A 14940-nucleotide genomic window follows, 5' to 3' on the forward strand; every position below is an offset into this window, starting at 1 on the left:
GGGTGAGCTGGGCTATGGGTGGGCCTTGACGGCAGGGTGGTGGGCCAGACTCCCCTCCCGGCATCAGGCTGAACCCCACCTCCGCCCGCAGGGGGAGGAGGCGGAGCCGGCCGACCGCAGCCCAGAGTCCAGGTACAGGGTGGGCAGGGAAGGGTTTGGGTTTGTCTGTAGGGCCGCAGGGAGCCCCATTGATGCCCTGCCCGCCTCCACCCAGCACTTCCGAGGGCGGCCCCTCACCTCGCAGGGTGCAGGACCCCGAGCCAGAATCGGAAGAGCCTGATGGAGGCTTCAGAAAGGTTCGCAGTCCCCTGCCCCAACTGTCAGCCTCTGTCCACCTGCCCTACCGCCCTTTCTCTGTGGCTTAGCCTGCCACCTCCCTGCACCCTGCTATTCAGTGGCCTCGCTGAGCTGTGTGGGACTGGCAGGCCTGACCCTGTCCCCCTCCTGCTGGTCCTTCAGCTGTACTCAGAGCTGCGCAGTGAGAATGAGAGGCTTCGTGAGGCTCTGACTGAGACTACGCTGCGCCTGGCACAGCTCAAGGTGGAGCTAGAGCGAGCCACGCAGGTGAGGTGCTGAGGTCTTGGAGGTGGGCAGGGTGGCGGGGTGGGGCTGAATGATGAGGGATGCCCAGGGGAGCAAGAGCAAGGGGGGATGGGGGAGGCGGGCTGCGGGGGCAGGGCTGGGACCCTTGGGATCAGGGCTGATGATGAGGGACCCAGCCCTCCAGGAGCCTGGACTGCTGTCCCTCTCCCATGCTGATTTCCCCCCTGGTCTTTGTGGTTGGGATGTCTGAGCCTTGTGCTTTCTCTGTTCTCACCAGAGGCAGGAGCGCTTTGCAGAGAGACCGGCCCTTCTGGAGCTGGAGAGATTCGTGAGTGGAGGCAGCTGGGGTGGGGGCCAGATGTGTCACCAGCCTTACAAACCCATGTGGGTCTGAAGGAGGGCACGGTGACCCCCTACCCTTCTCATCCTATTTTGACCGCTGGCCCTCCCTGAACCCCAGACCCTGGGCTTCACCTCTCCTATTTATTCCAGGAGCGCAGGGCCCTGGAGAGAAAGGCAGCTGAGCTTGAGGAGGAGCTAAAGGTGAGGAATTAGGGGGTGCTGTGCACAGTGGGTTCCACTGGCCCAGGGCCACCCTGCTGTGACCCATCCCATCCCACAGGCCCTGTCCGACCTCCGGGCTGACAACCAGAGGCTCAAGGATGAGAACGCAGCCCTGATCCGTGTTATCAGCAAACTCTCTAAGTGACTCTGGAGGAGAACCTTCCCTGTACCCGTATTTATACAGCTGCTTCTGCCACACGCATCCCTTCCCCTGTGTGAGCACGAGTGACAGGGCTCCCAGGGGGTCTCTGAGAAGCCATAGCCTCCCTTCTGGGCCTCCAGACTGAGGGGAGTACAGAGTCCCAGGAGCCAAGGGGGGCCCCCCTAAGGCCAGGATGGAGGCGAGAGGCCAAGCCAGGTAGGGGGACATTGGTGAGAGCACCCTGGGGCTGGAGGTGGGACCAGAGAGGAACCGAGGACCAGGAAGTGCCAGGACCAGTAGCCAGGGCCAGAGTGGCCACCGGAGGTCCCCCACTCACGTGTGATGCCACCCCAGTCACCCCTCCCGTTCCTGAACAGGGATCCGAGAATGTGCCAAGAGTCCCGCCAGCCTGGGCCATCTGTGTGCAATAGGGAGGGATGTCTCTATTTTTTGCTGCCCCCTTCTTGCCCACTGTCAGGGGCAGGGGGAGAAGATATTTTCGAGACAAAGCACAGGCACCACAAATAAAAGTCGTGAAGTTGCCACTCAGTGACTGTGTCCCCGACTGGAGGTGGGGCTGTGCTTCTGTGCTCATCTGCACTCCTCAGTGGCCACACTGTAGGCTCAGGTGGGTGGTGCTGAGGGGTGGGTAGGTGCGTGCTCACTGGGTGGGTCCAGGTTTCAGGATGAGTGGCTAGCTGGAGCTGTGGCCCCAAACCAGTGCTGACATGGTCTCCAGGTAGCCTAGTGCAGGGCAGGGTTTGTGTCAGGCTGGGAGCTGGTGTCTTACATCAGTGCTTTTGCAACAACTTTGAGCCAATTGGCAGCATTGAAAATTTGGGGTAATGCATATTAAAAACCTTAGAATTTTTGATTTTTCTGGAAAAATAGGAATGTGATAGTAGGAGTGGTTGAGTCCAGCATAATAACAGGTGGCTGGGGCTGAGGAGGAGGATGGGGCATTCTTTCATTCCTGGTCATGTTCTCCTTTCAGGCCCCGCCCTACCTGGTGGTGATAAGTAGTAAAGGGAATGGTAAAGATCTGATATGTTTGAGGAGAGGCCCTTGGCATGCTGCCATGAAAGGTGTCAGGTGGTGGTGGTGTGGAGAAACGGCAGGAGGCGCTGCAGCGGGAGCTGGGAGCCTGACCCTGGGTGTAGTCTGTACAGGCTGGTCAGAGTCAGCCCTGCTGGGGAAGCTGGCACAGGCTGATACTGGCAGGTGTCATGGAATGAGCCATGGAAGTGTTTAAGGGGAGAGTTTTCTGGATGATAAGAATAGCAGGGATGAGGTCCATAGGGCAGAGGGGTACCTGAAGTGTGGAGGCGCAGGGAGAAGCTTGTGAGGCCAGAGAGAGAGCGGGGATGAGGCTGGAGAGGTGACAGCCAGCTGTAAGGACTTGAATGGTGAGGTGGGTCCTGGGTCTTAACGGGTCCCTTTGGCTGCTGCATTGACAGCAGTCCAGGGAGGACAGTGCAGGACAGGAAGGGCGAGGCCAGCTGCCATCATCTCAGCAAGAAGTGATGGCAGCTCGCAATGGTGAGACTGAGATTCTGGGAATATTGGAGGGGACAGTAGCCTGCACGTCCTGACAGGCTGGACTGTGGTGCAGTAGGGCTTGGGCCTGCCTTCAAGCTTGGAGCCTAGACTTTAATTGGTGGGTCATGAGGAGGTCATGGGGAGGCAGGAGAGGTATGAGGGGGCACAGGGGGCTGAGTCAGAACTCCGGCCTGCCCATGGCGGGCTGATCTCATCTGATGGTGGAGAGCATCATGGGGTGGCTTACATAGATAGTAAAAGGGCCTTCTTCCTGTGGTCAGGTGGCATCCAGTCTGAGGGCAAGATCTAGAGAAACCAGTCCTGAACCAGCCTCGCTCCCTCTCTGGACAATGGGAAAAGGAGCTGGCTGTTCTCTAGCTGGGAAACTTCCTTTAGGCAGGCACCTGGCAGGAGAGGAATGGCTAGGAAGCCTGTGGCACATTCAGGGGGCAGCTACTTCTTTGTGGTTGGACTCCTGGCAGCTGGTAGGGGATGAGGGTAGGCTTTGCCAGGTAGAAAGTCACCGTTCCAGCCAGCAGAAAACATCAAAATCCCAGTGGTTGAGGGGGTTTGGGGGGGTTTGCATGGAGTTGGGGGAGGGGAGGAGATTGGGGCTCTGGGGGCCGTGGGGAGCCAGGGAAGGAGACTGGAATGGACTGGAAGACAGACTGCTGGCTGGGGGGTGGGGTGGGGTAGGGTGGTGGAAGCTGGAGATGGGGCCCTGGGGAGGAGAGGAGGATTTAGGGAAAGACACCAAAAAAGGTTGGGACATATAGACTCCTTTTCCTCCTGAGGCTCTAGCGGGGCGAGGGGCAGGTTCCTGGGCTCCCTGGTGGCCCAGTAGAGAAGGGACAGCAGTTGACAAGCCTGCTAAGAGGAGGCTCTGTATAGACTGAGGAAGCTGTTTATAGACTGGGCAGCGGATCACAATGCACAGGGCACCCGCATGCGGCTCTTCCTCCCACTCACGGCCAGTCCTCTCACTCAGGAGACTCTACAGAGACAGGGGAAACCGGAGCCGGAACACTTCCGCAGCTTCGCGAGGGGTCTACTTCCGTGGGCGGGAGCAGTCCGCAGAGTCCGTTCTCCTACAGGCTGCCTTGAAACATCCAGCAAAGTAGCCAGGGAGGTCAAATAACCTCTGTTTCCAGGTCACCTTCCACCTTCTTCTTTTGCTTCTCCATCACCGCCTCCAACTCTGACACTTTCTCTTTGTCCTGGAGGGCCGGGTGGAAATGAGAAGTCTGGCCTCTGCCCCGGGGCGCCCTCCCAGGCCCAGGCCCGGCTCACCTCCAGCAGTGCTCGCTGCACTGTGACCTGGCTGTACACGCGTGCCCCCTCCTCGGGGCTCACCGCCCGCAGCTCCTCCTTCTGCAGCGAGAAAAGCTGCGCGCCAGTCAGCACGCCCAGCGCCTCCACGGTCCTGCGGGATGTGGGGTGGGGGCGCATCAGGTCCCGAGCCAATTACATCACTGCTGCCTAACCGTCTGCCTAATCAGAGCCGCATTCTGGCGCTCCCGGGGAAGGCGCGGGAATCCCTCCCCCGCCCGCCCCCTCCCCGCCCCCCAGTGCGCCACGGGAGGAGGCGGGGTGTGTGCGCCCTGCTTTCTCACGAAGACTCCGCCTGGACACACGTGCCAGGCACTGCAACCAGGTAGACCCTCTCTGTAGGCCAGCCCGGGTCCCCCAGGTTCCAGTCAGACCACATCCACATCTCCCTGCCCGCCGGCACGCACCCCAAGCTGAATCCTTTGGCCTGCAGCCAGGTGCGGACCTCCGAGGTGTCCGAGTGCGGGCTGAGCTGCGGCTCCGGGGCGCGGGGACCCGGGGCTGCGCGGCTGGGGCCCGGGCGGCCCTGGGCTAAGCGCGCCTGCAGCTCCTCGTTGACAAACAGCATCTGGGAGAATTTCTCTGCAGGGGCGGAGGGAGGAGGGACCGGGAGGGAGCGCGGATTCAGGACGAACAGATCACCAGCGTCTCCAGCGTCTTCACGATGGCTGGGGAGTCCATTTACTCTCTTTGAGCCTTGGTTCCCCTGACTGGACAAGGACGGCTCCCTCAAGGGGCTGCCCCCACCACTCACCCTTCTCTCTGGGGTCCATGTTGAGGATATCACAACTGTCCCAGGGGGGCCGAGAGGAGCCCGGTCCTGGGGCTGGTGCTGCTGGTGGGGGAGGAGGAGCGTCATCCTCCTAGTAGGGGAGTCAGAGGAGCACCGGGGTTAGAGAGAGGATGGAGTCCCCGCCCCTCCCCCTTCCAGAGGTCAGTTCCTGAGCCCCCCACCCCCCTACCCCCTCTGTCAGTGCCCTTGCCCTTGGCACCTGACTCTCACCACCCTCCTTCCCTAAGACAGGAGTCTGTCCTGGCTCACCAGGCTGCAGGAGGCGCTTTGGCTGCAGCTTCCCCGAAGCCCTGGGTGGGGAGTCAGGATATTATAGGGAACATATCCTTCCTGTCCTTGCTGGTCTCGAACCTTCCACCACTTGCGCCTGTCATCCAGGACCTGAGGGAGGGAGGGAGAGGAGGGTTCACAGCCTGTGTCTGCAGCTAGGGCTGGGTCCCTGTAGCCCCTTGGCCCTCCACCCCTCTAACCTCCAACACATCCCGCTGCTTGACTGATAGCTCGCTGCTGTTGCGGGCCTGGAAGTCATAATTACACAGTACCCACTTCCCCTCCGGCTCCTGCTGGGGCTCAGCCTCTGGCTGTTGATGACTGTGGAGGAGAATGAGGGTTGGGGATAAGGAGGCAGCCGGGCTCACTGCTCTGGACAGTAGGGTACTGGTGTGAGCTGGAGTTAGAGCAAAGCAGGGGTCAAGGCAGGGGGGCCCAGGTTAATAATGTTAATAGAGACATGAAATCAGAATAACAACTTGAATGCATTTTGTTCCTTATGTACCTGGCACCATGCTTTAAGCACATGATAGGAGTACTAACATCACTTCCATCTTATAGATGAGAACATTTATAAGGCTCAGAGACAGAAAATCACTTGTTCCAGATCGTATAGCCAGAGGCAGCTATTTATTGAGCATCTACTGTATACTGGGCTCAGGCTTAGAAAACCCATAGTTACAGCATAAACAACAGTTAATGTATAGTTACCTTATATAGCATGTAGTAGGTGCCAGCCCCCATTCAAAGACTTACACATATTGGCTAATCTGATTTTTGCCACAACCCTTGGTATAACCATGAGTTTGGACTCCCGTCCCCACTCCTGTCCTTTCTTGATTCATTCCCGAATCTATTATTTTCTATTTTACAGGTGAGGAAGTGGAAGAACAGGGATATTACACGGCATGATGACGTAAAGTTCACAGAGCAAGAAAGAGGCATGGCCAGACTGAGACCCAGGCGGGCTGGCGCCAGAGACCATGTCCTGAGTAATCTGGTCTATGGTGCCCGGCGCTGGATGTGAACCTGAGCTCTACCATGGCAGCTCTTAACTGCTCGCCTGTAGAACCTCAGACTTCTAACTCTTCCAAGAGGGGATTATTATTATTCTCAATGTCTCTGCAAAGAACTGGAGGCTCAGAGAAGGGAAGTTAAAAGCTGGGGATGTCAAGCCCAAGAATCAGAAGCTTGGAGGGTGGGTTCTGCAAGACCAGGCAGCTGAAGGGAAGGGGAGCAAGATTTTGGCTCTGGTCCCCTGATAAGAGGGACCTCAGCCCGGATCAGGCCTACCTGTGCAAAGGAGAGGGGGGCTCTTCAGGGCCGCAGCGCCCCCTGTGTGGGGCTGGCAGCTCCCAGCATGCTGTCCCTGCTGAGACTCTCTTCCCGGGGCCCTCACCCAGACCCCCCTTCTGTTCCTCTAGCTTGGCTGCTTTGTTTTCCTCTTACCCCACGGAGCTTCCCTCACATCTGCCCTCAACTTGCTCAAGGACCCTAGTGTCCTGGTGTTTCCATGCCCCTTCTTCCCCAGGATCCCAAGAGTCAGTGCCCCCATTGCTTTTTGGAGTCATGAACTCAGGATTCCAGGTCTCAAGCCATCATTTCCCAAACCTTTAATCTCTGAAGGCTATCAGTATCACACTCAGCAGGAATTGAGATAGTTTGCTTTAGAGCCTTGGGATAGTAAGGGTCCAGCCCCCAGTCGTTACCTCTTTCAGGGTCCCAGAAATACTATCTCTTCCCAACTTTCCCAGAAACTTGTCCCTTGGCTCTTGAAGGCTCAGTAAGTCCCCAAAGTACCACCTAGAGTTACCTAGGTGGTAACTCAGTCCCCAAAGTACCACCTAGAGTTACCTAGGTGGTTTTGAGCTCTACCTCAAAACCTAAATGCCCAAGCCCCCAGTCTCTTCCCTCTAACTTCTGGGGCTCTGTCCTCTTAAAGACCCACACAGGGAGCTTTCCTGGCCATGGGAACTCAAACTGCCTTCTCCCAGCCTCTCAGACTTTACCCACTCCCAGCCCCTTCCTCCCTCAGACCCCCAAGTCTGGGTCCTGCCCCCTCCCCCCTCCCCCCTCCCCCCTCTCCCAGCCCCCAGCCCTCACTGGTCACCACCTCACCCACCTGGGAAGAGCCGGGAAGCCAGAAGGAAAGACAGAAAAAAGGAGTGGAGTCAGCGCCAGGAGCCCCCAGGACGCATCCCCTCCTCGACCCCACCTGTCCCACCTGGGGCCCCGACACTCACCCATTGACAGCGACCTGGGGGGCACTTTGCTGCAGGAGATGAGAGCAGCAGCAGCTCAGGCAGGGCCAGACTTCCTGGTCCCAGCCCCACTGTGTTACCTGGGGGAGGAGTTTGTTCCTCCCGGGGAAGAGAAGCTCTAGCCTCACCTGCTGGCGTTGCCGCTCATGCTGTAGCTGTTTCTCTACCGGGTCCTCCCAGGCGCGGCCGTGTGGGTCGGTGGCAGGGGGCTCCCAGCCGCTGGAGAACTCAGGGCTGTATGGAGGTCCCTCCTTGGGGGACAGCTCCAGTCTGCAGCCGAGGGGCCGAGGGCTCAGGGATGCCAGTCTGCCCCAGGCCCCAGTACCACCTTCACTTCCCCAGCCCCTAGGCTAGGTGCTTCTGGCCTCTCTGCTTTTTGCCAAGCCCCTCTAAGTTCCACCCTGACATCAACTATATTTGTAAATATACTGATTTTGCTCTAATGCTGTGTCCAGCCTCTGAATCACCTCTGATTTTTCCACACCCATCCTGCCTCCTTCTGCTAAGTCTGGCTCTGCTCATATCCCTGGAGGCTCGCAGCCTGCAAGCGTATCTCCACCCCCTTCCCCAATCCACAGCCAGTCTTTTCCTAGGCTGCACCCCCTTTTCTAAGGCCAGCCTTTCTTTCCAGTCTGAAACCTCTCCTCCACACCGTCTACTCGTCTCTCCAGTGGCATCCTAGCAGTCACCCTAGCTTCTTCAATTGCTTGGGGTTGTACCCTCTAGCTAAGCCCAGTGGCTACCCTTCCCTGCCTGCCAGCCCCTCACCCCGGGCGGGTCCATGAGTCCCCCAGCGAGGTCCAGAGGGCATTTTCACGGGGGGTGAGGTTGTCCCGCAGCAGTGCCACCGCCTCAGACGTCAGGTGCGGCCGCTGCACGTCACTTGCAAATCGGGGGCCGCCCGATGTGTCCACAATCTGCCAGGGGTGCAGGAGTGGACACCCCATCAAGCCCCCCAAGGTCAAACCTCAATTCCTCCTACTGCAGGGGCCACCGGAGGGCTGAGGGAGGGGTGGCTCACCAATTGCAGAGGTCCGAACAGGAAATGCAGCAGCTCTGGGGAGGAAGGGTTGGCGATGTTTCCACGCAGTCTGGCCTGTGGAGCCGGGGAGGTGCTGGCCTTACTGAGTGCATGGAAGACGGGTCAGGCTTGCTACGCCCCCGCCCCACGCTGGCCGCACCCCACGCATTCTCACCAGCAGGCTGAAGGCGTACTTGATTTTCTGAAGCACGTCAGTGTACTCGGCCTCTGAAGGCGGCTTGGCCCGCAGGGTCAGGAGACCCTCTGCAGGTAAGGGACGCAGGTGCAGTGTTGGGGACACAGAGACAGCGCCAGTCAGACAGACAGAGGCCCAGTGAGGTCCCCAGGGATGGGGAGTCAGAGCTGGCAAGGGGGTGTGTGGGGGGACCCTAGGGAGAGCGAGGATATTTGGGAGGGACTGGATGTTCAGGATCCCCCTGGGGAGCCTCTCACCCCCAGCTGCCCGGCGCCGGGTCCTGCGGCCACGCTCCCGGTGCTCCAGCACCCGGGCTGCCTCTGCTGACTTCTGCAGCTTCGAGACGAAACTCTCCACATCGTCGAACACGTGGTTCAGGATGTCCTGGGGGTCAGGGCGAGGGACAGCGTGGGGGACAGTGTGGGGGACAGTGTGGGGGACGGAGCCGGAGGACAGAACCGGAGGACAGAGCACGGGTCAGAGCAGGGGGACTCAGGGATGTGGAGTCCTGGCCCCGCATCACCCCCAAAACCCGCAGCCAAGGGCCCTGATATCCTCCCAGGCCAGGCCGTTCCCTCTGCTGCGGGCCGGGTCCTCATATTCCAGTCACCGCCAGCCACACCCCCAGAAGTCTGACACTCCCACACCCCATCAGGCCCCACCCCCTGAAGCTGGGACTCCCCACCGCCGGCCCCGCCTCCATGCCTTGGCCCCGCCCCCTCACCACGTCCCGCTCCGCCTGCAGACTGGCCAGGTCCGGCCCCCGGGGGCCCAGGTCCGGGGAGGCTGGGTTGGCGTTCCCTGAGGTTCCTTCCTGCCCGGGTCTCTGGGGCTCCTCCACCTCGGGGATGGGCCCCGCCCGAGGTCGCCCCCGGCCCGCCTCCCCTATGCTGATGACGGCGCGGACCGAAGGGCTGCGCTGCAGCGGAGGGGTCTCGGCCGCCGGTGAGGGGTGGCGCTGCAACTCCTCTTGCGTGGCCCTGTGGTGGGACAAAGGGAGACAGCTTGAGTCCACGGGGGACAGGGCAGGGGATAAAGTCGGTCTTAAAACGGAGACACTGCGGCCCAGCGGAATCAGACCCAGGGGAGGAAAAAACCGGAGATATGGGGAAGGGGAACACCTCTCCAGAGGGAAACTGAGGCCCGAAGGAGGAGAAACCGAGGACCAGAATTAGGAAAAGTGGTCTTGGAGATCGGGTGCAGATGTCTGGGGGTACGGCAGGACTCGAACCAGGCTGTTTGGCGGGCTTCAAAACTTGTGCTGTTCTAGGGTAGGGGCATCAGCTCACTGTCCGAAGGAGAGGGGACGGAGGCCCAGAGAGGGGAGGCTGGCCTCCCAGACACCCCACCCAGCCTCTCTTCTCCCCTGCTTCCAGCCCAGCGCCCTTACCTGAGCGCTGCGGGCCTGCGCTCCCCGCGGCCAGACCGGTAGTCGTGCAGAGCCCCCTGGACGTCTTCTCGGATCAGCTCCGCCTGCCAATCATGCCATCAGGCCAGGCCCCCACTCCCCACCTACCTCTGGCCACGGTCCCCCCAAGGATCGATTTCTGGGCTGGGCGCCAGAACCCCTCCAGCCAGCGCTCAGGCTCACGGTGCCCATGCACCGCCACTCTCTGAACTCACACCCTCACCCTACTTCTGCCCCTGCCCTGGGCCTCGACCATGCCCAGAGGCCGGGTCCTGATGTGGCCTTGCCCCTAGACCATACTCGCCTCTGGTTGTGGCTGCTCCCAGACCCTCTGCCCCATGTGCTGTTACGTCCCGCCCGGGACCTTAGTCTCGCCCTCCACCAGGTCAGTCCTGACCTCAAAACCCCTTTCCCTTCCCGAACTTCTCTCCAGGCCCCGCCTCCTCCGGTGACCAGACCCGCCTCTGCCCCAGGCCCCGCCCCCATCCCCAGAGGCCCCGCCTAGCTCTAGCTTCGCTCCGGGAACCCACAGGGTCTCAGCCCTGTCCCCGGTGGCTCCCCTGACCAGGCCCGCTCACCCCCAGACGCAAGCCCTGGAAGAAGTGCACATCCGGCTGCGTGCGCTCAGGCTCCTGGCACACGAGCAGCAGCAGCGAGCGGCTCCGGCCTGGCAGCATCACCACGTCGCAGCGCACGATGGCCCCCAGCGGGTACGACTCCAACTCCTCCTGCAGGGTGGGATGGCGGGTAAACTGAGGCCTGGAACCAGTGGTACTAAAATGGTGACAGCAGTGACAGCTTGTACGCTGGCACTGCACAGGCAACCCTGCGAGGTTAGGGGGTTAACACCCCTGTTTAATAGGGGAGACTAATAATACTCAAAATGGGGGTGGAGATCTCTTGCCAAAGTTCCCAAAGGAAGGACATGCAGAGGCCAATATTCACACTTAGACGTCCGGAGGGTCAAGCTCTCCATGCCCCTGCTCGCTCAGGCCAACTGCGCTTTCCACCCACGTGTCCCCTGGCACCTTGGAGATGGGGTCAAGCAGCGTGACGTGGTCCGGAGACACGCGCAGCAGCATCTCTTGGGCCCAGACGCGGCCCTGATTGTCCATGACGGCCAGCTTCCGGGAGGCATCCTCCACAGTGTGCACGCCATCCTCTTCACCCAGGCAGAATGTCACCAGGTGCTGGCACGGCGGTGCCGAGAAAGCAGTGAGTCCCAGATTAATGTCAGCTGGGCTCAGCATCCCCTGGCATCAGCCTTCCAGCCCGAGACTAAACACACCTCCTTGGGAAAGCCTTCCTTATCACCTGCTCCACTTATGGGGCACCTGCTCCACCTATGGGGCCCCTGAGTTTCCTTTGTTTTGCTTTCATCGGAGTGACTAGCACTGGGACCTGTCCTCCCAGCACGACTGGAGGCTCCTTGAAGGCATTGGTTATATCTAGTCCCTTCTAAGCACCTCTGCCTCCATTAGAGCACCTGGCACCCTTTGACCTGTACTCGTACGAGGATATGTAACATTGTCCCCATGGCCTGACTGTCCAGCACAAGAGCTGGTCTGGAGGAAAACTTGGATTCAAGTGGAGTTGACTTCTACTCAATACCCACTTCTGAGCAAAGGCAGAAACCCATCTTGCATATGACCAAACTCAGTTTCCTAGCTTCTTTCTGCTTGGAGACCCAACTGCTTTCAACACTTCCATCTTCCCAGGCCTGCCTGCCTTTCCTCCCACAAGACTCCCTGTGGCCACGCAGACCCCAACTCACATTGACTAGATACTGCGAAACATCTGCCATAACCACAGTGGAATAACGTTTCCTCTGCTCTGTGGGGGAGAAGGAGAATAATCCAGAAGACTCAGCCCCTACTGCCTCAGACCCAGGAGTCAGACCCCAGCCCCTCCTCCCTCAGACTTAGGAATCCGGACCATGGTTCCCCCTTGTCCTGGGACCTCCCCTCTCAGACCCAAGAGTCCAGGCCCCCAGCCCTTCCTCTCTCAGACCCTGGGGTGCAGGCCCTCAGCCCCCTCCTCCCTCAGACCCAGTTTCAGCCTGGAGTTCTCTTGCTCTGAAACTCACCATAGATTGACTTGGCACTTGGTTTGGGGGCAGCCTCTGGGCTGGATAAGGAAAAAAGAATGAAAGAGACCTTGGGAATTGGGAGATCATGGGGATCTTGAGTGCCAAGCAGAGCAGCAAAGACTTCATCGTAAGGGCAGTGGGGAACCATGGAGGGTTCTGAGCAGAGGAGGGCCGGTCCAGAGCTGGATTTTCACACAGGTAACTCTGGTACCGGGTGGTGGTAGAGTGTGTGGTTCCAGTATTGGGAGCCCCTCCGCCCACAGACCTGGCTTGGCATCCTCTGTCAATACTGTCTTGCCATAAGACCCTGGGGAGGAGACTGAATATCTCCCGCCTTGGTTTCCTTTTCTCTGAGATAGGGGTTAATTATCCAATAGCCTCCATCTGGTAGAGCTGTTGGTGGATTCATGGAGAGTTGAGAGGGTTCACAGCCTCAATAACTTAACTGTCAGTGCTACGATGCAAAGGGTAGCACACAGTAGGTACTCAGTAAATGGGGTTTTTTACAACAGCATTAGTATTTGGTGTAGACAGAGACTTATCTCCCCCTCCTACTCCCATGGGCCAGGCTCTTCCCAGCCAAATCCTTCTCCATCTCCTGCTCCTGGCCTCTCCTTCTAAGTCAACTTCTCCAAGAATTCCACAGAAATGATGGAAATTCAGAGCTCAGGTAGGATCAGGGATGAGGGACAAGAAATACTTTGAATCAAATCTCTGCTCCTCATCCTTCTCCTGCCAGTCAGATCTCCACACAGTTTGATTACTGCTGTGCTGGGGAACTTACATGCAGCTATTCACAGGGGCCTCTGTTTGGGCTTCTCCTTGCTCACCCCAGGAGACTTGAACTTTATTAGAAACAGCCCAGAGGCACCTGGGTGGTGCAGCTGGTTAAGCATAGGACTCCTGGTTTTGGTTCAGGTCATGATCTCAGGGTCATGAGATCGAGCCCCACATAGGGCTCCAGGCTCAGTGTGGAGTCTGCTTAAAATACTCTCTCCCTCTGCCTCTTTCCCCCGTGCTCTTGCTTTTTCTCTCTGAGATTGATAAATCTTAAAAAAAATAAAGCAGCCCAGATTTGCCTGCAAAGAGTCAATATTTAATAACACGCTAACAGCCGCAGTGGCAGTTCCTGTGAGTGGAGTACCTGCTGTGAGTCAGATAAGCCTTGTACCTTCATTAACCTGTCAGGCTCTCATATTGTCCCTCTTTTTTTTTTTTTATTTTTTTTTTATTGTCCCTCTTTCACAGAGGAGGGGCTCAGGCTCAGGTTGTTGGTTAGAGTCACACCACCCTGAGTGTTAGTGTCTGGGTTTGGACCCAGGTGTCTTGCACTGGAGCAGTAGCTCCAGCATAGACCGGCAGGGAAGGAGCAGCTCAGGCTTCCTTCTCAGTGTCCAGACCTGGGCTGCTGTAAATGTCAGTTGTGGGTGCAGGGACGAGGCTGGCAGAGGTGACAGGGCAGCCTGGGGGGGGAGGGGACAAGGGACACTTACCCGGTGCTAGTGCTCATGGTGTGGAGAATGGGAGCTCCTGCCACCTGGAGGTGCCCTGGAAACCATCAAAGAGGTGAGGGACTGACCTGGCCTGAGGTATCTGTGATTTTGGCCCCTGCTCCTCCTCCCTCTGACCAGGAGTCCAGACCCCAGCCCTTTCCTCCCTCAGACCTAGGAATCCAGGCCCCCAGCCCCTCCTCCCTCTGACCAGTAGTCCAGACCCCCAGCCCCTTCTCCCTCAGACTGTGGAGTCCAGGCCCCTAGCCCCTCCTCCCTCAGACCTAGGAGTCCAGACCCCAGCCCCTCCTCCCTCAGACCCAGGAGTCTGGCCCCCCAGCCCCTCTTCCCTCACCTAGTATGCTGCCCCCCCAAATCTCTCAGGGATCAATGCATTTGACTCCCTAATCTATGTGTACCCCACTTTGCTTCCTCTCTCCAGTGATCCTGTGTCCCAGCCTCATCTCCTCTAGGGCCCAGGAATTCAGGCTCAGAGCTTCTGGACCCAAAGACTCCAAGTCCCCTCAGAGAGTCATTCATCCAATTCCTCAGACACTGTGACCTCAGTATGGGGCCAATCTCCCAGCCCTTACCTCTTCAGGACTCAAGGGTTTATGTCTGCCAGCCTTCCTGGTGTCTGGACCCCAGAGTCCTGGCCGCCTGCTCCTTGGGACTCCGGACCTCCAGCCCCTCCTGGCTAGCCCCTTCCTCACCTGCCACCGTCAGGCTCTGTCTGGTGGCGGTGGCACGGAGAGGCCCAGCTCTCTGCTGTCCCCTGAGTCCAGAATGCGGAATGCCGGCCCCTCCTTCCTGCTCCCTCCAGGCCACCCCGCCTCTGCCTCCGCATACCTGAGCACTCACCTGGCACAGCCCAGCAGCGGTGGCCCTGGGCGGGGCTGGCACAGACATCCGGGCTGGGGTGCGGGGGAGCCACAAACTGTGACTGTCTCTGTCATAACAACATCAGCTCAAGGACAAGTAATCTGATGTCACACTTGTTCTCAGCGCCGACAGCTCTGCCTCAGATACCCTCTTCCTTTTTTTTTTTTTTTTTTTAACTGCTGAGCCACCCGGGCTGCCCAACTCTGATTTCTTTTTTTTTAATAATAAATTTATTTTTTATTAGTGTTCAATTTGCCAACATACAGAATAACACCCAGTGCTCATCCCATCAAGTGCCCCCCTCAGTGCCCGTCACCCATTCACCCCCACCCCCCCCTCCCCTTCCACCACCCCTAGTTCGTTTCCCAGAGTTAGGAGTCTTCATGTTCTGTCTCCCTTTCTCAAAGAGTTAA

General features: G+C 58.7%; 2 protein-coding genes across 14 annotated transcripts in view; one reads left to right on the plus strand and one right to left on the minus strand.

The window, feature by feature from the left end:
* Nucleotides 1–7884, plus strand: part of PPP1R12C (protein phosphatase 1 regulatory subunit 12C) — a 26889-nt gene extending 19005 nt beyond the window's left edge. For 3 of the 7 annotated variants that reach the window (XM_072843712.1, XM_072843714.1, XM_072843740.1), the window contains 6 exons: nt 92–132; nt 215–296; nt 460–564; nt 821–871; nt 1036–1086; nt 6055–7884. In XM_072843712.1, the coding sequence (XP_072699813.1) occupies nt 92–132; nt 215–296; nt 460–564; nt 821–871; nt 1036–1086; nt 6055–6207 (483 nt within the window). In that variant the 3' untranslated portion in view covers nt 6208–7884. Of the gene's footprint in view, nt 1–91; nt 133–214; nt 297–459; nt 565–820; nt 872–1035; nt 1087–1165; nt 1799–6054 lie in introns of those variants that run through there. The other 4 variants (XM_072843722.1, XM_072843730.1, XR_012039155.1 and 1 more) reach the window with 2 other exon arrangements.
* Nucleotides 3677–14497, minus strand: EPS8L1 (EPS8 signaling adaptor L1). 7 transcript variants are annotated; one of them, XM_072843664.1, is made up of 20 exons: nt 14359–14460; nt 13649–13703; nt 12153–12193; nt 11841–11899; nt 11095–11256; nt 10645–10794; nt 10049–10131; nt 9383–9638; nt 8916–9042; nt 8638–8726; nt 8463–8537; nt 8210–8358; nt 7570–7711; nt 7424–7452; nt 5381–5501; nt 5160–5291; nt 4872–4980; nt 4525–4699; nt 4079–4211; nt 3677–4005 (listed from the first exon to the last, which is right to left on the minus strand). In XM_072843664.1, the coding sequence occupies exons 2-20, from the start codon at nt 13663–13665 to the stop codon at nt 3919–3921; spliced, it is 2136 nt and encodes a 711-aa protein (XP_072699765.1). In that variant the 5' UTR covers nt 13666–13703; nt 14359–14460; the 3' UTR covers nt 3677–3918. The 7 variants fall into 7 exon arrangements, with proteins under 7 accessions (XP_072699765.1, XP_072699773.1, XP_072699748.1 ...); XM_072843672.1 differs by having other exon boundaries at nt 7424–7711; nt 14239–14497; XM_072843647.1 differs by having other exon boundaries at nt 7424–7711; nt 14359–14461.
* Between the last annotated feature and the right edge of the window lie 443 nt (nt 14498–14940).

Source organism: Canis lupus, chromosome 1 (genome assembly GCF_048164855.1).
Source record: "Canis lupus baileyi chromosome 1, mCanLup2.hap1, whole genome shotgun sequence".
Classification (NCBI taxonomy): Eukaryota; Metazoa; Chordata; class Mammalia; order Carnivora; family Canidae; genus Canis; species Canis lupus.

Excerpts from the sequence above, each read along its gene's own strand:
- EPS8L1 (XM_072843672.1), bottom strand. Across the intron at positions 4,981-5,159 it reads AAAGCGCCTCCTGCAGCCTG|GAGGATGACGCTCCTCCTCC; the intron begins GTGAGCCAGGAC and ends CTCCCCTACTAG. Across the intron at positions 4,700-4,871 it reads CATGGACCCCAGAGAGAAGG|AGAAATTCTCCCAGATGCTG; the intron begins GTGAGTGGTGGG and ends CCGCCCCTGCAG.